The sequence below is a fragment of the Patagioenas fasciata genome, chromosome 3 (genome assembly GCF_037038585.1).
Source record: "Patagioenas fasciata isolate bPatFas1 chromosome 3, bPatFas1.hap1, whole genome shotgun sequence".
NCBI lineage: Eukaryota > Metazoa > Chordata > Aves > Columbiformes > Columbidae > Patagioenas > Patagioenas fasciata.
The window spans coordinates 66629661-66653749 of record NC_092522.1 but is presented as its reverse complement, the minus strand read 5'-3'; the positions used below and the strand labels follow the sequence as shown (position 1 = coordinate 66653749).

Here is a 24089-nt window from a genome sequence, read left to right as displayed (position 1 = left end):
TGTTTGTGTATTAACTAGCACTTATCAGGGTGTAAATCACATGGTGTCTCATTGCTGATGTAGATCATTAAATGCAGGAGGGCTTTTTATCCAAAATGTGTGTGAAAACCACCTTTTCCTAAAAAGCTCAGTTAGATCTGTCACCAAACTCCATGGAAAGCTAGTCAAATATTTCTTTTTCTCATCTCTACATTTTCCTAGCCCATTAAAAGGCTTTTATTTTTATGATGCCCATTTACACAACATATTTCACCTGAAACATATTCTTACCCCATTTCAAATGCAGGTTTGTAGAAGCTGACTGTTATTTATGTAAGAGATTCATAAGTAGAGCTATCTTGAATAATTGCCCAGCCTTTGGCTTGAATGCATTTTCTCCAGTATTCCTCATCTCTGAAGCAAGGCTTGAAACCTGAGTGAAATCAAAAGCTCTCCTATACACAGTAGCTTTCCATGTTTTTAATAGTAAAACAAATTCCTGAAATTGACCTAATAGCATGTTCCAAAAGTGGTTTTGAGTGTAATTATCTTCTATTAAGCTGCAATGGACTTTTCCGAAAAGGTGGCAGCAGCGAATTCTGTGCAGTCTTAAGCAAGACTTCCATAATGCTCCTTCACAAAAGACACCAGGCATGGATGTGGGTGGAGGAAGATGACCCAGCTCTCTCAGTAGCCTCCATCTCCACTGCCAGCCCCATAGCAGTGGTGAGAGAGGGTGAAGAGACCAAAACCCTTTGTGAGATCCATCATATTGCACCTGACATGGGGACAGGTGCCACCTGAGGCTGATGGGACTCAGTACCTTGCTCGGCACCCCTGACCCCACAGTGATGCCAGCAGTAGCTGTGCTGGACACAGATGCTCCTGGCAATTTAAAGGCAAGTTGCTCAAATGGGGTAAACACATTAGTTTGCTCTTCCTCTCTTGTCATCCTTTAGCTGGAGGCAACATGAGAGTTTTTGTTTAGCTTTGGAAAGAAAAGACAGCTCTAAACATTCAGGGCTTTGGTCTGCTAGATAGAGATGTGTTTGTGGTGCTTCAGGACAAAAGCCAGCTGGTAGATAGGGCAGCAGGAGCTTTTTTAGACAAAGGGGAAAGAACAGAACAAGCCTTGAACCTAGCTCTGGGCTCTAAGGAAAAATAAATAAGATATTTTGAGCTTGCTAACAAGGTCTGCTATCTTTTGCTTATTTAGAGGAAGGTCTGAAACAAGGGCATAACAATACAGAGCAAGCAGCATATACAGATCAGACAGAGTCTGAAGGATTTTTGTATGTGTGTGTGAGTATGGTTTACCTCTAATAACCAAGCTTGGTAGACCCTCCCCTGAGAGATTGAAATCACACACAATTTTCACCATGTTCCCCTCTCCCTATTTAGTAGACTGCTAAGCAAGTCTGAAAGGTGGTTTGCCTGCTCTTTCAAAACCACATGGGGTAGTCATCATACAGCACAGCAACTCATATTGAAAGGAAATTTACCCTCCTCATCAAGCTGATGAGTTTTGCCCAACCTGAAGTATGTAGATAGACATGGAAAAGTGAGGAATGGTTATTGTAAATCGTTACCCTGGCAGTGGTCCAAGCCCTTAGGGCTTCAGCTGTTACACTGGTAGAGCAGATATAAGCTTCCATATAACTAACTAATCCACGTCAGTTACAAAAACCAACATTATACCTATGTAAGTCAGTCATGTGAAAATTAGCATGGTTTTCTGGCAATGCTTGACAATTATGTAGTCCACTGTATACAATGATGGTAAATGTTATAAGAATACAGAGATAATGTACTATCATATAAATAACAGAGGAGACTTAGTAGAGGTTACATCAGTAACAATTTATAATGTCCAACTGACACATGCCTTAATAGAAAAGCTGGGGGAAGTGGAAATGGAAGCATATCATAAGAAAAAAAATCTCATTATTTAAAATACTTTCAGTTTCGATATAATCTTATATATGTTTATTTATTTCCATTTTTAAAGAATCCGCTGCATAATTACCATCACAGTAAACAAGCAGTAATGATTTTTTCCCTGTTTTTGTGTTGGAAGTAAGAATACAAATACAGACATGTGTTCCCTTGGGTGATGTGGTTTAATCAGGCTGGTTTTTATAAGCCTTTTTTCAAACTGATCAGAATAGCCTGGAAAGTGTCAGAGAAAGCTTGTTGCCTAGAATAAGCCTTTAATAATATTTCACAGCTGATTGCTTTGTGAATTAATTTGCCCTTGAGCAAAAGGACATGGTCAGTAGGACCTGTGTTTGTGTTGTTGTTGAGCATAGCACAAAGGAACTATAATCACTGTAGCAGTAACTGGTTGCAGTATTGAAAAACAGAGAAGGAAGAGTAACAGGGAAAAAGACAAGAATTAGCCAGAAGAGACAACTGGCACACCCCAGGCTCCCTGCTGAATTAAGAGAGACCATGTTCTTTTCGCCTTGAAATACTGTATCTGTTCAAGTACCTTGGTTTAAAGTGAAGGGAGTTACTTCACATTTATGCAGCTTGTGCCATTTTTAACCCCCGAAGAGAATCTCACCCAGCAACTCTCTTTAAACCTGGAAAAGGTCAGACATGGAGCTCCTTCAGTCTTTATTATTAAAAGCTTCCTGCCCGGTTTTACTGTAGAAAAGAGGCGGTGACCTTACGTTTAATCACATCAAAGACTCTGTGCAGTAACTTACTTAAAAGACTCCTTTTGCAGGATAGCTTTGTCCAAGGAGTCTTTCTCCAGATGACGTTATTTTTAAAGCAGCGTGCAAAATATCCCTCTTGCTGCAGACTCCAGCTGCTGACTAAGCAGCCTCTCTGCTGCCTGCAGTAAGGAGACTGAGAGAGTGTTCTGGGGGAATCTGTGTTCAGCCAAATCCATCCCATATGCATGTAAAACCTAATGGAAATCAGTCGTTGTGAGGCCCTACAGCTTTATAGGAGTACATGTGATTTATGTCAAGGCAAAGGATTTTCAGAATCCTCTGTCTTTCATGCTTTCATTTTTTAATGCTTCAGCTTGAGCAAAATTAATCTTCTTAATGAAGTAAAATGGAAGAGTAATTACCTCCTCTGCTTGTGCATATGTTTCACCAAAATGCCTTTGCATGATTTCTGAAGAGCACAGGACTTCCATTTTTACGTGCTGTTTGAATTTCCCTGTTTAAAAATGCAGCAGATGTAGCATGAAAAAATGTTTCTGCTGTGAGACGTGTGCCAAGGCTCTGATAAATGCCATGTCACATTTACTCTGCTTTGTACTTGGAAAGATTCTTATTTGTTTGCTTTTATGTTTCTACAACTCTCTCCTCTTTTTGTGTGTGTGTGCATTGTTTCCAGCCAGGGATGGTTCTGTGAGGGATGACGGGCTCAGAGCAAAACTTTCTGTTCTGTGTTTGGCTTTTCTCCACAGGGATTAGGTGGAGCTGAATGATGAATGAAAGGTGCAAAGTCTGCCTCAAAAAAGCCCCTTCTTGACCATTCCATCTCAGCCTTTACAGCTCTGCCACCTTCACATCTCTGTGCGATTGCCCAGCACTACATGCAGAATGGTGTTGTCATTGATAACCTACCAGCATGACTCGAGGCAAAACAGGGTTTCCCTTCTGCTTAAAAGACCCACTGAATCGCTCACCTCCTGCTTGGGAAAACTCCCCAGAACAAATTCTTAGTTCAACAGAGAAAGGTACGTATGGCTTGTCGGGGGAAGAAGGGCGGTCTTGTAATTGTGGGACAAAAGGGAGAAAATTAACAGGTTCTGGTCCTTTTCATTATCTTGAAAGGATAATGTTACCTCTCTGCACCTCAGTTTCTGTAAAACAGGGAAATATTACTTAGTGTTACTACTAATCTGTTCAAATACTGAGAGACTACAACAAAGCACTTTTGTGAAGAGGCCTTTGTTTCTCGTGCTGTCTGTGGGTGTCAAAGTTCAAGGTAGAAAGCAGAGCCCAGATGTGCACAACAGCCTTGCTCAGCAGAGTTTCGGATTTCGGAGAATACCCTCTCTCCCAGGGAAGCACAATCTTTAAAGTACAGCCCTGTTATCGGTGTGAAACACATAAACAAAGTTTGGGTGGGGGGGGGAAGGAGGAAAGGGTGGCTTACTTTGCTGCTTCTCTGGCTCTCCCAGGAGCTGGCCTCGGCCTCCTGGGGTGCGATCCCTCGCTGGAAAGGGTGGTCACTCAGGCAGGTTTGGCACAACGGAGGCTCGAGCTCCGAATCCCCTGGAGGTAAATGCATCACAGTGGACCCCGGGTATTTGAGGCTGGTGTGCGGGTGCTTTTCAACACTGACCACCGGGCTCTTAATCCACCTTCGTACCTGTCAACACAAAAAAGAAGTTATGGGCTCCATTTTCTTTGTGGCAGCCGTGGGATGGCACAGCAAGATTTCTTATGAGGATAAAGGCACAGATTGGGGAAAATAATCAGATACCATATAGGGCCAGGATCAGTTTTCTGTAGGAGAAAATACTAGGCCATGTCAGGGTGCATGTGTGAACACACACCACAGCCAGGCTTTTTACGCTGACAATCATTTGCTGCTTTGCGCAAGTCTGCCGTAAGTTTATCTACAATATGAAGCTATCAAGCTTTATAAAGATATTAAAACATACAGTAGACTGCTAAGAAGAGAAAGACAACTGCCCCAAACGAGCAGCCCAGACAGCTCAATTCCCCCTGTGGAGAGAAAGCAGACTGTTTTTGTAGGTATACAATTGTAATACTACAAGCTTTCTGCAGTCCTTTTTCAACAGCAATATCTTTTGTTTAATCTCTGACTTCATCTACTATCTCAGCCTTTTCTGTGATGCCTGTCACTACCTTCAAGAGTCAGTTTCTCATGTTGACCTGCCCCAGATGTTGACCCTGACTCTATCTAACCTGCCTTCTCCGTTTCCCTGCAGCTCCCTGGCTGGGAGCTGGTGCGCTACTGCAGGAAGGACACTATGAGCAAAATAAGCTGTGCGTGCAGGGCATGATGTCAGCCTCATGCACTTAATTTGCTCTTCCTTTCATTTCTCTAACTGTTTTCTGCCATGTGAATCAAAAGTATGGATTTTCTAACAAGACTGTGAGGAGTCAGAGACCTTTCTGAGCTCTTTTTCCAAGTAATTTTGTACTGTGAAAGCAAAGAGACCACTATATGGCCTGTGCTATATTTGCACTCAATCTGATCAAATCTCTCTCATTTGAATGTGAAGAATAGATAGGGATGTTTCAGGATATGTTTTACCAACACAGAGCAGGAAGGCTGAGACAGCCAGAGCTGACAGTCCAACCAGCCTCCTATTGAGATGAGGTGACCTCTTTGCTCCATGAGCCGAGTCTCCCAGCTGTGCAGGGGAGCAGGGCAGGGCTGCAGGGACTCACTCAGGGGTGCACAGCACTACTCTCCCTCCTTTTCTGCAGGGGCAAGCCAGAAAAAACACTCGGCCTCAGCATTGCCATGCTTCATTAGGAGATAACATATGCCATTAGAGGATGCTTTACATCAGGAAGATAAACATTTTATGTCACATTAGTCATGAGCACAATGCCAAGTGTTTGATTAAAAGTGGAAGTCTACATCGCAGCAACGGGTTACTGGGATCACGTATGACCGACAAACAGAATGAAACATCTCTTAAGTGGCCTTCTGCTGGTGACTCCTTCATGAGCAATACACCCGCGATTGCCCTGCAGTGCTGACCTGCCGGAAATCTCAAGATTAGGAAAATTTTTCTCTCTATGGAAACCAAGCAAATAGATGTCCTTCTGTAGGCAAATGAGCCACTTCCCCCTGCGTTTTCATTTGCAATTTTAACAACATCTGTTCCTGTGGATGATATTAGCCCCTACTTTGATGCTCTGGGGTATCACTACGACAGCTATCCCCCTTTTGCTCACTATAGTTCTTGGATGCTGTGGGTGAGAGGTGCCATGTCTGCAAGCTTTTGTAACAAATTTTACATAATTGAAACCCAAGTGCTTGAAGTTCTATGGAATCGTTTTCCCAAGATGCTAAAAGCAATGTATGATTCTATCAAACTTCCCTGCTTTTATAATTCCTAAATTCCCTACTAGTGCGCACAGAGATTGTTGGCTCACCATTTTCCTTATCCAGACTTTTTTAGCTTCAGGTTGGTGGGTTGAAGTTGTAGGGGGAAGGATTATTTTTTCAGATTTCATTTTAGTAAACATATTTTGAAACTGATCTTTTGACTCTAGGAGGTTTTAACCACATTTATTTTTGCCAAGCATAATTGATTCTACGATTGTTAAGCACATCATTAAATATATTACTCTCCTCAAGTAAATTCATGGTTGTGCGTCTTGATCTAATTCCAGAACTTAGTATATTGAAAAGAATAATTATATTCCTGGTCAAAAAAAAAATGCTCAATTTTCCAGTGTAGTTTTATTATGGGAAGCATACAAGGTATTTCATGTGATTTTGAGGGGAATAAATGACTGTTAATTTTTTCCCCTTTAAGTTAGGCCTAGTGATCAGTTAAATGTTTTCTGAGCCAATTCTGTCTTTCTTACTCAACATCCTGCATCTTCAATCATATATTTATGGGTGCACACAGTATTTAAAAGTGTGCATGTAAGAAGAATCAATCAGACAGCAGAAAGGGGCTTGGGCTGCAATGAGGTGCAGGTTCAGTGTTTCTTAAAATTCAAGGTCCATGGCCCAGACTTTTAATTGAGACTGCTTAATTACATAGACCATCAGCTCAGGCAGGAATTCAAATGCAAATCTGTGTTTGAGGTTTCATTGAGACCCAATGATGTTTGGTTTTATGATTTCAAATCCAGGGCATTTGCAGTGACACAGTTAATCAGTAATTTCTATTGTAGACCTGTTGTCTCACTGTCTTGTGTTTCCACTTACAGATCTCCAGCCTGGATGTGTATTAAAAAGCATTCTAAATATGACCTGCTACAGCAAAATCTGTCTGTATCAGATGATGTTGTAGTTGTACCTTTTAATGACAATGAAATATACATTCAGCAGCATAATGATAATGAATTAAAAATTACCAACCAGTGCTTTAACTTGTGTGAATGATAATGATGAAAGTAACAGAGCACACAATTGATGAAACCACATACACACAAGCTTAAGTGGCATCTTCTGGCTTTGCATCAGCAAGTGGTCCCTGAGTTCAAAGAGAACCCTAAACATTTTTTCTACTATCGTTTATTCCAGGCTGACTCCTGGTTTTAAGTCAGGAACACCCCTGTTCCTCTGAATGACTTTTTGATGCTTAAAGATGTTGAATAAAATTGATGTTTTCACATGATAATTCCATGTTATTTATACATTACAGCCTGTACTGAGAGATGGAAAAGAAGTATGATTACAAACAGTGGTGTGCTCATATTGTCATTCTTTTAAATACAACCTGGTTTTGGGGAAACGAAGGTAGGAGAATTTCAGGGGCATCCAGCTTTGAGATTGAATGGACTACCAGGATTATTATTATTGTATTTTTTTAATGGTCGGAGCCAGTTCCACTAGGTTAGCACATTCACAGTTCAAATGCACCAGCAGACAAAAGGTTTAAAACAATTCCAGTTTTCCTTCCTTGGGTCAGGCAAAGTTCAGGTTCATATACATCCAGCCATGACAGCTCAGCCCAGGATGCCGTGCTGACTCACTAAAAGCCACCGAGGTGCCAAGCCGGGGCTCTGTGATGCCACCCACTCCAGGGGAGCTGAGCAGGGGCTGCCACCTCCGTGGGTGTCAATGTGCTAGCTCAAGAGCCGGCGTGTTTGTTAGTTTTAGAACATAGATGTGTTAGTGTCCACTGGCCCAAACATGAATTAGGTGAGCACACAGTAAACCTTGTGTAGATGGCTCTGTTCAGAATTGAGATGGGCTTAATTCATTCTGTAGCCACTGGCTTCATGTACCTGAGTTAAAATTTCAGGCTTTATTCTGAATTGAGAGGTACATGAGAACTTTAATGGCATTTAACTGATCTCCTCTAATTTCACATCCTTGGCTAATTCAGACTAATGTCTCTCAGTATCCCTCTGCAGGCAAACCCTATGTTTACCTTTTGAAATTCACAGATAACACAGAGTAACATGCATAGAAGAGCGTGGTAATTGTTACCAATACTCTGACTGGAAAACAACATCATTCACCCCTGGCTTTCAACATCTGAAAGCATTGAAAATATTGATTTGAAACTGGAAGTATAAATTAGCAACACCTTTATAACAGCGAGGCCAAGAGCAGACTTCTGAAGAAAAACAACTTCTCTGCGTCTCAGGATTCTGTTGACATTTGTAGGTTATATATTACTTTTCAGAGTGACTCAGTTAAGTTTATTGAAACGATATATGTATATATTAATCATTGAATTGTAAGTCTACACTATAGTTTTTTGTCTAGCTTTAACCTTAATAGACTTCAAAGATTTTTGTGGTTTTAGTATTTACATTTACACTAGACAAGTGCCTTAGGTCTATAGCTCTGTTTGACTTGGGCTATCTTAAATGTCACTAAAGATTTAAAAGTGCAAGGCTTCATTTCTTTTGAATTCACTTTGACTTAAAAACTACCTCACTGGATTGCTCAAAAAAAGGAAAAGCAGTTTTGAAGAAATTTCTCACAGTTTCTTCCCTGACTGACAAAGATTAACAAGGAGCAGATGATTGTTTGTTTCTTAGGGCATTGTGCGACGCTTAAATACCACAGTGCTAGGTGCCTCACGCTTCATGGCGATGTGAGGAATATTTGAGTATTCAAATACATTTTCTTCATTCTTACCACTATATCCATCTACCAGTAAATAAACTAGAGCCTGCTCCTAGCTGCAGGAAGCAATTTTGTTCTGAAATGCTTCTATAGATTTCCGTACCTTTATTTTCACAGCAAGGCTCTTTAAATTCCCCAGGCAACTTCATCCACCATTACAGAGTATAAGCAGCTGATACTGTGTCTGAAATAACCCAAAAAGGACTGAGCAGAACAGAAAAGAACTCCCAGCTTCTTCTTGCCCCATCGTGACTATAAGTTCATCATGCTTTTTCTCATCAACAACTCATATCCATTAGAAACTGCTTCAACTCCATGACTGTTGTGGAGTGGCCAGCCATTTCGGGTGAAGCTATAACTGCATTTATAAGATTCACTGTTGCCACACTAATTCTTTGAAGGTACAACCTCCCAGACCTGTGCAGGTGGACATGAGCCTGTTTTGCTGGTGGTGTGAGCTGAGCAGCTGCCCATCAGCTGTAGTGCAGTAGCTCCACATCAGCATCTTGTCACGTTCAGGGCCAGTGTCTCCTGCTGCTAAGGCTGAGCAACAGATCATCCATATCCATCCATACAGGCAGGCTTGAGATTTGTCAAATATTACCTTACTGGTATTAGCTAGAAGTTGATTCAAAATGTTTTGGTGAAGCTTTCCTTGCCTTGTTCAGAGACAAAAAAAAAAAATTCAAGGCAAGAAAAAAGTAGTACCGAAACTGTCTGTGAAGCATGGTCAGCTTGAGTGTATCTACTAAACTGGATAATTTCTGCAAAGAAAGAGTTTTGAAGACGTCAAAGCAACTAATTTCAACTTCTCCAAATAGAGAAGTTTCACATCTTCAATTAAAATGACATTTCATTTATTTTAGCCTTGAGACAGAACAATTTTTTTGGAATAAATGCGGTCAACTTCATACTCACAGACCTTCTTGACTGGGAATAAACTTAAGTATATTATACCTCTTCACCCCGTCATAGTTTAGGATATTTTTGTACTTCTGGTTTTGTTGTGCGACCAAAGGACTTTTGCAGCTAGTCAAAGTTGTTTCATATTTCTTGCAAAGACCACAAACAAAATTGATGAAATTTTTCGCCATTCTTTCAAGATAAGTGAATTCAAATGACTGTTGTACATCTTTGTAGTATGTCGCCATCTGTAACTAAACCTGAACTAATTTGAAATGTTACTGTCCTTGTCATAAATAAGGGAATAGCTTTAAATACCGTCTCCTCAAGCATGGAATATAATATTACTGAAAGGTGAACAAGTACTTAAAAAAATAGGCTCTTTATTTTCTGAATATTTTTTGCTCTAGTTTCTTTGTTTGCTTTACTTTCCAAAAATATTATATCCAGCAGTGATAATCGCTCAGACCATAAAATTGCCAGATGTGATTAAATGAGATTTGCCAAGATTCAGGGTTTTTTTCCACTCCTGGCTTTTGCTCTTATGTAATAGCAAACAGATACGGCTTTTAATTTCATATGGCTCCGTTGTCAATGGCATCAGTCGACTCAGCACGTTTTATACTTTAATCAGGTATTCATAAGCTGCTCCCTGTCAGTGTAATCATGAGCAATATTTTCCGTGGGAGAAACAGCCTGTTCCCTGGGGGCTGCTGCCGATGCAGGCATGGCTTTTGCTCTAGAGAAGCAGGCGCTGATGGCACCTGTGGCCATGCTGGGGTGTCCTTTCTGGCTTTGGAGACTCTGGAAAGCCTGGTGCTTCTCAGGACAACCACAAGCTTGTTTGCTGGCTTCCCAGTCAAAGGCTTGACTCTCGTGGGTGCTGGATACACTGGATAGGAAAAGACACATTATACAGAGACCTAATGTCTTGCAGAGCATATGAAAGCCACACTACTGCACTGAGTCCCAGTGCCTGATGCAGACTGCTGATTTTAGTAGGATTTAGAGATATAGTGTGATATTAAATGTTCTGGAGCAGTAAATATTAATATGGATGAAGGAGGGCATATGTTTGTAGACAAATTTGATAGGCCATTAGAGTACCTAAAATTGCAAACATTTGATGAGGACTGAGGGTAAACTGAATGCTGGAATGACTTAAGGGAAACTGTGGAAATCTGCCTGGAGGTCCAGTTATTATCAGCCAGTTCTCAGTGAAACATCATACCCATCAATATAGCAGTATCACATTTAATCTGATGGCCTGTGCAACCGTATGATCTGCACAGCAGCCTTTTCTTCCTCTGAAACTTTGGACGAGCTTTTTTCCTGGTTTTGTGTGGGATTGGAATAAATCACCCTGTATGCTTGAACTTTTCTGTACTTATAATTCATCATGAATATTCCTGTTTGCATCAGTTCATGGGTTTTCATGGCTCTCAGTCAGCTCCTATTTACTCTACATGTTGCAATGCAAAGTCTCTGGATATTCATTTCCCTACCAGACAGTATCAAATACCTCAGTTGTGATCTAGGTCAGTGCATGTGTGTGTGTTTTAGTTCGGCCTCCCAGTGATATCAAATGTACTTTTCACCTTCTCTGGTGGCAGTTAACCCAATACCTTCTTTCCTTTTCCTGGCATTATCTAATTGCACCTCAGACTAGGATTTGAATTTTCATCCATTATGTAAACCCTAGGTGGACACGGAGCTTTTGGAATCATCTCTCTTCAGCCTTGAGGGTGACTGTCAGGAAACCTATTTAAATTACAATTAGGGAGATTACGGAATGAAAAGCTCCATTGTTCAAACTGTATACAGTCATCTACTTAAATAGAAAGTGGTAAATGAGAGGCAGGTTGATTAGTGCCTGGACTGAAATATATCACTACTGTGTAGCTGGCTTCGACATTTAATTTGTCATGTCCCATAGGAAATGCAGCACAGCAAAAGAACCAGTTTGTAAAATCACCTCAGGCTATTTTTTCCCTCCAGAGCCCTGAAACACATCACTTTGTTGATTAACAATCACATTTTATTTTAAAAAGGAAAGTGAAGGGCAACTCACTGCAGAGTCATCATTTGCTGTTTACTTTGCGAGCTGAGAAGCTACTCACTAAAAAGAGGCTGAAGCCAAGTAATAAAGCACATTGTTTCCACCCAGGCCAGGATGAACAGGACCTGGAATCATGGAGAGTTCAGTCCTCCAGGTGTGCCAGGAGAAATGGCACCTGCGTGTGAGGGAGAGCCAGGGAAGGAGGAATCAACAACAGCTCAGGATGGAGGGCTGCAGGGAATGGCAATGTCCTTTCCAGGAACCTCAGGACAGTTTGCTTATGGGCACTGGGTATTGCCAAACAGAGGGATTCAACTCTGGCTGCCACAGGACTCCTGCAAGCCCTAGGAAAATTCATGCCAGTTCTCTGGGGTTTGGTTTCTCCTATCTTTCTCTTCTTTTGTTGTTTCTTCATAAATTCTTTAACAAATCTTTGCAGAGAGCTTCTGTCTTTCTGGCTGCCTGTAGGTGTGACTTTAATAAATACCACAAAGAAGAGCACATGAAGGTATATGTGATGATCTTAACTTGCTGTCTTCCATGATCCACTTGACATCCCAGACACTGTTGGAACCATGAAAGCTGGATTAGAGGACTGACCTATCCTAGTTCTGTTTTTCTTTTCTTTTTTTTTTTTTTTTAATATATTTTTAATATATTTGGAATGTGTAATAATCCATGTAACCATCTCCTTCTGCCTCCAGCTATATGGATTTATGCTGTACAGCTAGTGGGCAAACTAGTCTGTTGTAAATGTCCAGGACTCCACCAAGCTCAACACATAGTTCCCCTTCAGCTCATATCTCCAGGTTTCCTGCCATAGAAACCAGTGCACAAGGAGGAGGACAAAATTGTCTCAGCATGACAGGAACTGGGACACATAGCTGAGTCTGAGGGCTGGGAAGTGTTTGTAGGTACCCCAGACCCAGGTGCATTCCTGGTTCATGCTGAGTATTCGATCTGTTCTGTGACACATCTCTGCTCAGGTTCATTGTGTTGTGGTGAGCATCTCATGGCTTTTGCTAGAGTTTTTAATCAGTATTTTATTACCATTTACATACACACCCACCCACACCTCCCAAAATATTTCGCGTGGCATAACAACATCTTGCAGAAATCAAATTCATCTAAGAGAAAACATATTTCTATATTTGTTGCTGTCATCAGTTGCAGTGTCAACACTTGAAGCAAATAAGGCAGATTTTTATGATCTTAAGTATGAATGACACATCTCCAGGCCACAGCAGGAAGTCAGCAAAGGGAAGATTCCTTAAAAAAAACCACCGTCACCATGTGACTGCAGTGAGGCACCAATCCCAAAAGATGATGGGTACCAAAATGAATTGAGGAATTTGGAATCCTCTGAGCATGGATTTGAATATTCCTGCTGAACAAGTTGCATTCATGTAGGTCAAGGCAAAATCAGGCAGCAAACTTAGGCACACCAGTAATGCAAATAACCAGTGTTAATGAGCACACAGAAGACTGCCTGGCTGATTTTCCTGTTCCACTCAATGGGAAAGCTCTTGTCAACTCCAGTGGTGCAGGAGAAAGACTGTAAAACCCACATCTCACGTTGATAGCTAAATTAACTTTTGCTGTGTCCTCTTATTGACTGAGTGATTTGTTTGAAATGTGGCTCAAAAAAATCTAAACAACTGAACAAACACAACTTAGAGTTTTCCTCTCTTCCTTCCTCCCATGTTGCCCTTGATAACAATTGTTAGTCTCATGGGATTCTTTTCTCTGTGAATAAATAAATAACTGATGTGTTGGAGTCAGGTAAGAGCTCTTGGATCAATTGTAAGCACTGATGGCACTTGTTTCTACAGGAGATAAGACATTAGATTCATTGTCCATACTGGTGTATAAACACGCTCTCTCTGTGTATTATGTCAAAGAGGAAAACAAAACAAAATGGAGTTTATTGTGTATGTGCAAGTCTAATCTTCGCATGCTACTGAGTTAAAAATGCTTTTCATCTAGATCACATAAAATCAACATGGACAATATAACCCCAAATCCTGTCCAAATAGTCCAAGGCTACTTGCTTGTACCTTCTCTTTTCTATTCTCTGTTTTATGTGAGGAAAGCTAATTGTCAGTAAACCCAGGCAATGTTTACTTTAACTCCTCTTCTGATAAACACCACAGCCCACGTCTATCAGTCAAAGCCTCAAAGTAGTCAGCAGGGTACTGTGAGCATCTGAGCCACACAGAGGAGCCAGGGAATGCATGTTTGGATGTGGATGGCCTGCAAAGGTAGCTGAATGAAAAAAAGCCCAAGCATCCTTCAGTAGTCCAGGCTGAAATATCACAGCATTATAAAGCTTAACTGCAGGACAAAAATAATGGCTGCAGTGGCAGAATACAACGGATGGCTGGATACAGCACCAAGTCCCATTCAGTAGTCAACCCCAGTTATTCAGTCAAAAGCTTCATATTTTTCAGAGTAGGGAAGCACATTTTGTGTGGCCCGAAATTAATAACTTTCCTATTCCTAATTGGAGTCTGATACTGCACTTCAGTAATCTCCTTTTGATTTGGCAGAAAGTGACTGTTATCATTTGTTGTATATTATTGCATACCATCCTAATTTTTAATCAATCTTTAAGGCAGTCAGGATCATTAGATGTGCCAATTTAAGGTGCCCAGTCCTCCTGGCCCTGTGAGACATACATGCCAAAACATTAACAGAGCTGCGAGACAGACCATATACCTCAGAAAGCTGCGATTTTCCTGTAGCAGCTCCAGGTGGGAGATGACAGTGTTTTTTCACAGGTCAGCACCTTTGCAAGGCCAGGCTGGAATAGGACCTGGCAGGAGGGACTTGGCCAGCCCATGCAGCCTCACCTGCAGTGTGGCATGCCAGTGCCAAGGGGGACCCTGGCACAGCCCCAGTCAGGAGCCCCAGTGGAGCACTCAGGAGCTCTGGGGTGGTTCTGTCTTCTAGCAGACCTCTGGGTAACACAGGCAATGGAAATGCCTTTGTTCTTCCCATCCTGAGTCAAAGGAGATGTGTTTTCTCCAGGAAAATATCCACCATTCCTTTTCCTAGCTTTGTCTAGTGGACAATTTGCATCTGCTGTTGAGTTGCTGAGAATACTGTTTGAGAAGAAACAAAATGTCTCAATCACTCAAATTAGCCATTTTAAAATGGTGTCCCAGCTGAAATGCTGTGTGTGAGGCACCAATACATTCCAATAAGGATTTAAAAGATTATTTTGTTCTGAGCCACACAAGAACTTAGGTCTTAAAACACCATCTTCAGTGGGGATTTAAGCTAGGAGAAGGTTTTATAATTCAAGTGTTTTGACATATTAATCCAGTGCCAAATGCGACCAATTACTTTAAGAACATTCATTGATTTTTTGTCTTATTTTTTTCCCAGCAAGGATGATAAAAATGAACTTACGGAGAGTGGCACCACTTGGTACATACCCTGTAACTATAGGAAAACATATGGTCCTGAATAATTTTAAGAGAAAACATACATACATCTTCCTGTAGCAACTGCACAGAGTAAAACTCTTTAATACAAGAGACACTTTTGAGGTTAACATTTCTTGGTTAATGATTCAAAACTTTCTGTGCATTATATTCTTTTGAGATACATAAAGAAATCTAGATCAGTCTATCTGAAAGGCGGACCTAACATTTATAGCATTTCCTGCTGCCCAAAGCTGCAAGCAGCATTTATTTATAGTCCCATGAGGAAAAAAATATTATTTTCTAGTTACATTTCAGTTTATTCTGGATTTTTAAAAAATTTTTATTAAGCTTCCCCTTGCCTTGTGGAGACTAGATGCCTCATCCACTGGAGGAATAGGTCTTAGAATCTCCCTTGGAGAGTGGATAGTGACTTCATGCTTCAAAACTAAAACAGCAAATGCAAGATGAACTAACAAATGTGAAACCCCACCCCATTACATTTTCATCACCTATAAAACTGCAGCTGTTTCAATTTGTGAAACCAAGCAATTTCTCTTGCACCTGTCAAACCTGTCTGGTATTTCAATAAATTGTTCCATGTGTTGGTTTTGCTCATGTTTTAACATAGCTTGAGAAATATGCTCTTAAAAGGGCTAAGTATAGAGAAAAAGTAGAGTTAATCAGAGTAAAGCCACATTTTCAAACTGCCAGTCATAAACAGTCATTCATATGTATAAAAGAAATAAAAGTTCTTCAGTGAAAAATGTAGTAACAGATGCAAACCAGACACATTTGAGAAGTACAGAAACAAGGGAGGCTTTCTTTCTGCCATTTACATTATTTCCCTTCTTAGCTTAGTATTTTTCCAGAGGCATGCTCATAATCACAAGATACATATTGCCCAGCACTTTTATTACTTGTGGCCTTCACTTTATTACAAGACAACGGCAATAAGGATCTTTGTTTTAGAAACGCAAACTGAAGTGTAAGTCACCAACACTGACTCATCAGCTTGAGGGCTGGAGTCTCCCACATGTGAAGGTTGCTGGTTTTGGGAAGCCTGTGACTGAAGAAGCTTGTTTTAAATTTCTCATTCCACATGCTTGGTTGTGTGTGGGTTTTCTTTTGCCTAATTCTTGGGGAAAAAAAAAAAAAAAACAAACCCAAACCCAACAACAACAACAAAAAAACCCCAAACAGAACTTTGAAGTCATTTCGGGTAAAAGCCATTGGAAGCTAATGCATTTTTCCTCTGAGGAAGCCAACATTTCTTGAGGTTTTGAAGCTGATCCAGTTAAACAATAACTATGACATCAGAGAAAAGTATCTACTGTTGAAAATATGCTTCAGGTAGGAGGATCTACATGATTTCAGTTTGGTGTCTAAATAATTTTACAGGTCTCCTACTCACAAATGTAAATTACAGTGCCAAAGAATAAGTGAAACAGAAAGAGAGGTATCATTTTGCTTAAAGAATTACCTTCATTTAAAGCAAAGAGAAACTGAAGAAGGGAAGTAGAAGGAGGAAATGCCTGAGACAGACAAGTTAGCCAGGTTTTTAAATGGACTGAATAGTTTCGCTAGTAATATGAGCATGAAATAAGGGAAATCAGACCACAGCTTAACGTTGTGGAGTTGGCCAGTGACTCCTTTGCTAAAGACAACATTTTCAAAAACAGCAAATGCACCAGACTCTTGGCTCCTTCCAGTCCCTGCAACTCACTCCCCTGGCTGGTGGTGCAGGAAGCCTGGGTACCGGGGACACCTGCCTTCGATTAACCTGCTAGGGCAAGGGCACTAATTTTGAGGTGGCATACCTACAGCAGAGAAACCTGATGTGGGTGTCTGGATCCCATGTTAATACACAGATCTGCAAAGATATTTGGATCCAGAAGCTGCTGGGGTTTTCTGAAGCTCACCCAGGTTCCTCCAAGAGCTTCATAAAGTGCAGTGCTGGGCTGAGCATTTTAGCAGCTTGTAATAGAGAAGAATCAGTTTCTCCCTTCTTCACTGTATTGGCCTATTCAGTGCACACGCTACCAAATGGGGAAAGGTCCACATGGGTTAGGCCTTGGAGAGGAAGAGGGAGAAGTATGATGAACAGAAGAAATTTAGTAAGAAGATTTATTTATATATTTAGCTTCTGGAGGACTGCCAGCGTGTTTGGAACTCTACAGAAAGAGAACCTCATCAGGCTTTTCTCATATCTAATTACAGCTCTTTTAGGCTTAGTATATACTGAATAATTGGGGGATGGAATGAACAATCTCAGACTAGCTCTGATTATTTTTTTCCCTTCAGCATTGCTTGATTAATCTTAAATAGAGAAGGAAAGAATTTATTTAGTCTAGGCATGATATCCCAGAGCAGTCAGCTTTTCTCCCTCAATGTTGTACTCAGAAGAGGAGGGCAAACAAAAAGTCATAAGAATAAAGAAACATTTGAATCTGAAAGGAGACCCATTTCTCTCCCAGAGGGGCTGGTGGAAGGTTTATATGTGGAAACCATGGGCTTGGGGAGGAATGTGCTAATGAATAATTCCAACAATGTGAATAAAATCTCACGATCTCCTTATCAAAAACATAGATCTCCTGTCTCCTCCAAATGAATTGTGAGTCCTGATATGATGCACTGGGGAGACACTGACAAACTGAAATGCAGGAGCTAAAGAAGAAGTATCAGGGTCAGGGTAATGAATGGAGACTCTAAGTGCCCTCTCGAGGACTGCATTGCTGCTTGTCTGTCCACCTCTCCAAGGGGCTTGGCAATGTCAGGGGCCTTGAGCTAAGGAGTGATTCTGTCCATCATGCTGCATGAAATATTATACCTAAAACAACCATAAAAAATAGGAATTTTAAGAGAGGTTTATGCAACCCTTTTAGTCAAGCAGTGACATAACACAAAACTTGTCTGTCCACAGCATCTTGTGTGGGAATATGGGCTTGTTCTAACAAAAATAGAGATCCAGTATAGAAATCCTCCTAACCTCGCTCCACTGTGCTCACATAGCACACCATTTATAGTGTGGCATCAAAACTCACCCTATTCCATGGGGCAGGAAGAAAAGTGACAATAAAACAATGTATGCATATATACATACACTCATATATATGTATATATATGCTATGTGTTAATATGTATGTACATATATGGTTAAGTCCAGATCTTGGGCCCCTTTGTAAAATTCAGTGAGCTGGTTTGTTTTTTTTTTTTTTGGTCTGGAAATATTTTCAGAAGTGCAGAAAAAATATATTCAAGACTAATTGGGGAACTTCAATAAAACAGCGTGGAGGATGCTACTCAGTAGCCCTGATGGGATGCAAAAACAAGGTTCTAGACCAAATCTAGGAGACCTGTTCCCAGTCTTCTCATGTACTTTGTCTGAACTGTAGGTTGATGCATGAGGGTTTATAATGTCGTCTGTCCTTTTTAAAAAATGACACATTCACAAATTCCACTTTCACTGAATGATTGTTCATCAGGTGCCTCATATTCTCTGTACACCCTTAGGCAAGTGGTGGCCAGAGATGCTGCACCTAACATCACCTGAATGCAGCCAAGAATTTGGTTGCAGTGACAATAGGCAGAGGAGGCAACAAGGTATTGCCCTGGTGCCAGGAGAGGAGGAGAATCTTATCTGCACCACCACACAGAGATGTGTTCTGGAAAATACGTTTGAGAAACCTTTCTGTTTCTTTGGCCCAGAGACATGAAGAATGAACCAGACAGGGATAATGAACTTGACAGAGAATTGACTGTGGAAATCTAAGCCATGGATGGATCAAAAGCCCCAGTTTTAGAGACGCATTGGGAATATTGGCATTGTTTGATTCCCTGAAAATGCCAAACCTTTAAAGCAGTACAGACATTGCTGGCCTAACGACATGCCCACCATGCCTTACTCAATGTGCAAGGGAGTACAGTTATTCCATGTCACACCTTGTGAGCCTGGTGACCAATGAACACCCTGGGTTGAAGGCTTGTCGAGTGTTAAGATTGTGGGGTGACAATCAAACCCGGGCAGATGTATTGTTAACCTCCTCTCCCCCCCACTTCCCTCTTTTGCCCCTCCCTCTCCCCCCTTCCCACTCAGGACAGGCGATTGGGAGGAAAAGAAGGACAGAGAAAAGAGAGTTGGAAAAATTGAAGATATTTTACTAATGCTACTAATAAGAATAGAGAAAATAATACAAAATATACAAAACCAATCTTTAAAGTCTCAGCAACTGCAGAGCCAGCACCCAAAGTCCTGGATTAGACTCTGTAGGCAACCAGAGCTGGATTCAGTCTCTCACTAGGCCTCAGTTCGCAGGGACGACCAGCAAGGTCCTCTCCTAATGTTGGCCATAAGCAGAAGGGAAAAAGGAAAAAAAAGGGAAAAGGGACGAGATCCTCGTGATCTCCCACTTTTATATAAAGTATTCACATGAATGGAATGTTATACACAGTTGGTCAGTTTCTTGGTCACCAGTTTCTCGTTGCGCCTCTCGCGAGATGTCCATCCATGCTTATTAATAAGTTTGCATTCCATTGCTAGGTTTACCAAAACATGTGTCTGGTTCTCCAGGAAAATGCAGCTAATATGAAGGCTTTAGCTGACAGGCAAAATTCACTAAAAGAGAAATTTGTTTTTTAACAAAACCAGGACAAGGCTATATCTTTAGGATGCACACCCACAGAGCTGCTGAGTATTGAGCAGCATTTATGTTAATCTATTTTTGGGGAGTTCAAAATCAGCCCTGACTAGTAGTCCTAAATATAAAGGCTTGGTTACTAGTTAGCTTTGTCTTGTGGTTTCCCAGATGAACAAGGAAGAAAGGGAAAGGATGTTCACTGAGCAAGAGAGATGACAAGATGAAGCCAGGATGCAAAGTGAACACAGAGCTTGGGGGCACAGATGTGCTCTTCATCACACCTCCACTCTTTTGGTATTCAAACAAAAGGCCACACTACTGACATAAAGATTGTTTTGCTTCTGGGCCCTGGAGTTGAACATGAGCTGAAATACCTGAACAGATCTCTGAAAGTACTTCTGGAAGAGACATTAGATAATGCCTGTTGCTTCCCTTTGCTCCATGTGTCCTCTAAACTAGTTGGTACTTTGGAATAATCAGTTCTGTATCACAGCTAAGCTTGCTCAACAAAGTTAGTTCAGACCAAGACAATTGTACCTGGGCATTTTAGGCACACTTACTTGTATATTTTGCTCCTTTCCAAGTTACAATATCCTAGTTACATGGACAAACAGCAAGTTTGATGTCACATATGAAAGAATGTGTGCCTAAAAAAATAGTTTGGAAAAAGTTTCAGCATTTCATTTTGATCACAGTATGTGACTGATAATCCTGAGCATCTGACCAGAAGATCAAGATCCTAAGAATCTGATATATTATATATTTGTTGAGTTCATGGACCTTTTCTGATGAGAGATTGACGCTCATTTGAGTGAACATTTATCCTTGCAGATCATGGAGATGTCATTTTATCTGAAGGGCAGAGATGACATTTTGAGCACTGTAATTATTATCACCATAATTGCTTTTATTATTAAAATAGTCTACCTAACCTTTAATTTCAGGGATTCTTACCGACGAACAATAGAAGGCCATTTTAAAAGAGTTCAAACAAGAAATGAATCACAGTTTACAATCATTAGCTGCAGGTTGTAAATTCCTAATACTGGGCATTGTCCCAACTACATAGTTTCAGTAGCAGTATAGCTCTTAACTTTATTATAGGTTTTTATATCACTGGCTGTCCTCCTCCAACATTACTTTCCATTATCTTCTCTTCAGATGCCTTTTGTTTTAGCTCTTCTTTGCGTCACAGCCTAGCAGTTAGTCAGAAAGGTTTTACACAGAAGATTCCCACAGTGATTTTGTTCCCTTAGCCTAGGTTTAGTCCGACACTTCAACCAGAAAAGTCAATGTTACAATGTCTGTTCTTGTAAGGAGATCTCTTTTAAGTTGACCTTTTAGGAATGAGGCATCGGAAGTTTTGCATGAATCAAAGTGTGTCAAACAATGATGATGTTCTTCAAAATGTTATTAATTTTAAAGCGAGGAATAAATTATAATTAATCAAATTCCAACCTACTTACAGTTAAGCTGTTAAACTTTAACAGTCTTTCATTAGATAAATGCAGGGATCTTTTAGGAAAACAAAAGACAGTGAAAGAACTATATATTTTTTCACTAATACATAATTACTTAAAATGGAAAGAATTTCAAGCCATTTTAGTGACCTATTCTTGGGTGAAATTTTTTGCAATACATCTACAAATTTTATTGTTGACCTACAGTTCAAGCATTTGTCTTAATAAGCTTTTTTAACTTATTTCTGCTATACACTTGAAGACCTTTAACTGCCCCAGTAAAAACATACATAGGAACTGGTTGAAGCAAGACAATCTAGCAAATATCTAATAAAAACAGAGCAGGAAATAGCATAAAAAATATCTTTCTCATCTGTAGTTGCACCCTCTCCCCCCTGCAATCAACTATGTAAAAAATAACTTTGATAGCAATAGACAGTGATTTTCACCATCTCGTGTTCATGAAGCCTCAACTGAGATTTGAATCTGACTTGTTTAGGTGGTGTAAAAACTCAGCCTCTTTTTCTCTACCCTGAAGAGCTTGCTATCTAGACAGGTGGCCAAAGGATACCTGCTAGCTAAGGTGGCCTCCCACGGTCAAACACTGCACCAGAGTCAGAGTTGCAATGAAAAGTCTGATCTCCTGAGTACTTGTTCAACATGCAGTATTGGTGCAAAATAACCCCTCAAAAATGCCACCTGAAAAGGTCCCAGCCCACTGGGATGTTGGAATAGTGCTGCTGTGGGTAGGTGGGAGTGGAGCCTTTCCATAATGTGAACCCCAGGAACAGAAGGTTGTAGCATGGAGGGTGTTGGTCTCTTCTCTGAAATAGCAAGTGATAGGATGAGAGGAAATGGCTTCAAGTTGTGCCAGGGGAGGTTCAAATTGGATATGAAGAAATATTTCTTCATGGAAAGGGTTGTGAAGCACTGGAACAGGCTGCCCAGGGAAGTAGTTGAGTCACCATCCCTGGAGGTGTTTAGAAGATGTGTAGATGAGGTTCTTGGGGACATGGTTTAGTGTCAGAGTTAGGTTATGGTTGGACTCGATCTTGAGGGTCTCTTCCAACCAAAATTATTCTATGTGACAGCCCCATATCACAGGGTTCCCTCTCCTTCTTTTAAGGTACACTTGGGATGTTTTGAGGGAGCCCCGATGCGCACTACCTAACTGGCAGACACCTTCACCGTGTGTAGTCCTCCAGATCTTTTCAGAAGACAACTGAACCCCCACTGTGTGGTTTGTACAGTGTACAAAAATGTATGGCCCAGCAAAGAACAAGCAAGTAGGTTGTTGGCATCTGAACAAGTGGCCTCTTGGCTACTGAGTCGCCGCATCTGACCACATGCATGGCTCCTCCTTCACTGGAGTTGGGAAGTAAAAGAGGTTACTGCCAATGGTGGTGCATATCAAATGAATGTCTGCCCATATCTACAGTCAAAAGAGGCAGCTCCTGCCCCATGCAGAGTTCACCATCTGTGTTTCTGATGTTACGCAGAAGTTTGCATATTCAGGGGGTTGCCAGTGGGAGACACGAGAGAAGTGAAACAAATGCTGGGTTACGGAGCACAGTGGGCTCCAGTCTCAAGCTGCCACCTCTTTAGTCATTTCCTGATGCATCCCAGTATAGGAACACGCTTTGGTCATCATGGAAAATACTTAAAACACAAACATGACTCTTGGCACTCTTGACTTTGTAGGACCTGCAGAATCTCTATTTGTCATGTTTTTTTCTTCAGCAATTTCTTAATGTGCTGAATAGACTGGAAATAATAGCTTTTCAAGCTTAACATAGCATCCAGCATATTCTGGTGCCACTGCCACGTGAGCAAGGCTGTATCAGGCACTTCTTCTGACCATTTGAAAAAAAAAAAGAAATTATTTTGGTGCTTTTGTCATTAAGCTGCTTAAAACTCCTGAATAACTTCCAGCCACAGCAAATCCTAGCAGATGTTTACTGCTGCTGTTCCAACAAATGTGCTTTTTTTTTTTCGTGAAAGGAAGTTACAGTAAAGGTCAGGAAAAAAGAAAGGTAGCTTCTGTCTTGTATACTAACTTGTCTAATTGACTTAGTTAGCTATTTTATCTTTGTCCACTTATCTGTGAAATGCGAATGCTTTTTCTACCTCATCATGGTATTCTGAGACTTGGTTAATTGCTTGTAAACTGATTTGGAAACCTGTCAGTGCAGACTCTTCAATAAACATTTAAATTGATTGCTCCTGGAACTATTCATTGTTTTCTTACTCTCAATATTTAATCATCTTGCTGTAAAAGCAACTGTTGTAAATAACAACCACTAAAGTTATTTTGTGATAACATACTATCTAGAAAAACCTTCTGTTTTATTGATTTGATTTTGCAAGCCTCTTTTGTGTTTTTAGACCTTGTTTGTTTTTCCATTGCTTTAGCATCTCCATTGACATGTTCTTCTGCAGAGATGGTTGCTGTCCTTTCATTTTCTCCTTCTCTACTTCAGCCAATTTATTATAAAGATATAAGCTTTCTTCTTGCTTTCAATTCTCTGATTCCTTTCTCCATGGCCACAAGCTTTGACCTTCCCTGAGCTTGCAACCCTCATCAAAACCATGTCTATAGTTAGTAGATAGCGTAATATATGCATCAAGTTGCTCCAAATTCTTAGTCCTTCCCAGACCCTGCAGATAGTATTTATCACTCTCCCCATTTGGCAGAGGAACCACATTGATTTTTTAGCAGACACAGCTGTCTGTTTTCTCAGTATCTCACTTCACATTGCCTCTTCCCACACAGCCGAGAGTGCCCCAAACCCCTTGTGCTCTTCTTCTTGCTGGCAGTTTCTTGCATCATGAGGTTTTTCAGACAATT

The 24089-nt window shown here is 40.7% G+C and overlaps 1 protein-coding gene across 1 annotated transcript in view; it reads right to left on the bottom strand.

The window, feature by feature from the left end:
* Positions 1–24089, bottom strand: part of LOC139827676 (uncharacterized) — a 65028-nt gene that overhangs the window by 32979 nt on the left and 7960 nt on the right. Inside the window, exon 2 of the mRNA XM_071807279.1 lies at positions 4105–4320. Coding sequence (XP_071663380.1) covers positions 4105–4320 — 216 coding nt within the window. The remainder of the gene's footprint in view (positions 1–4104; positions 4321–24089) is intronic.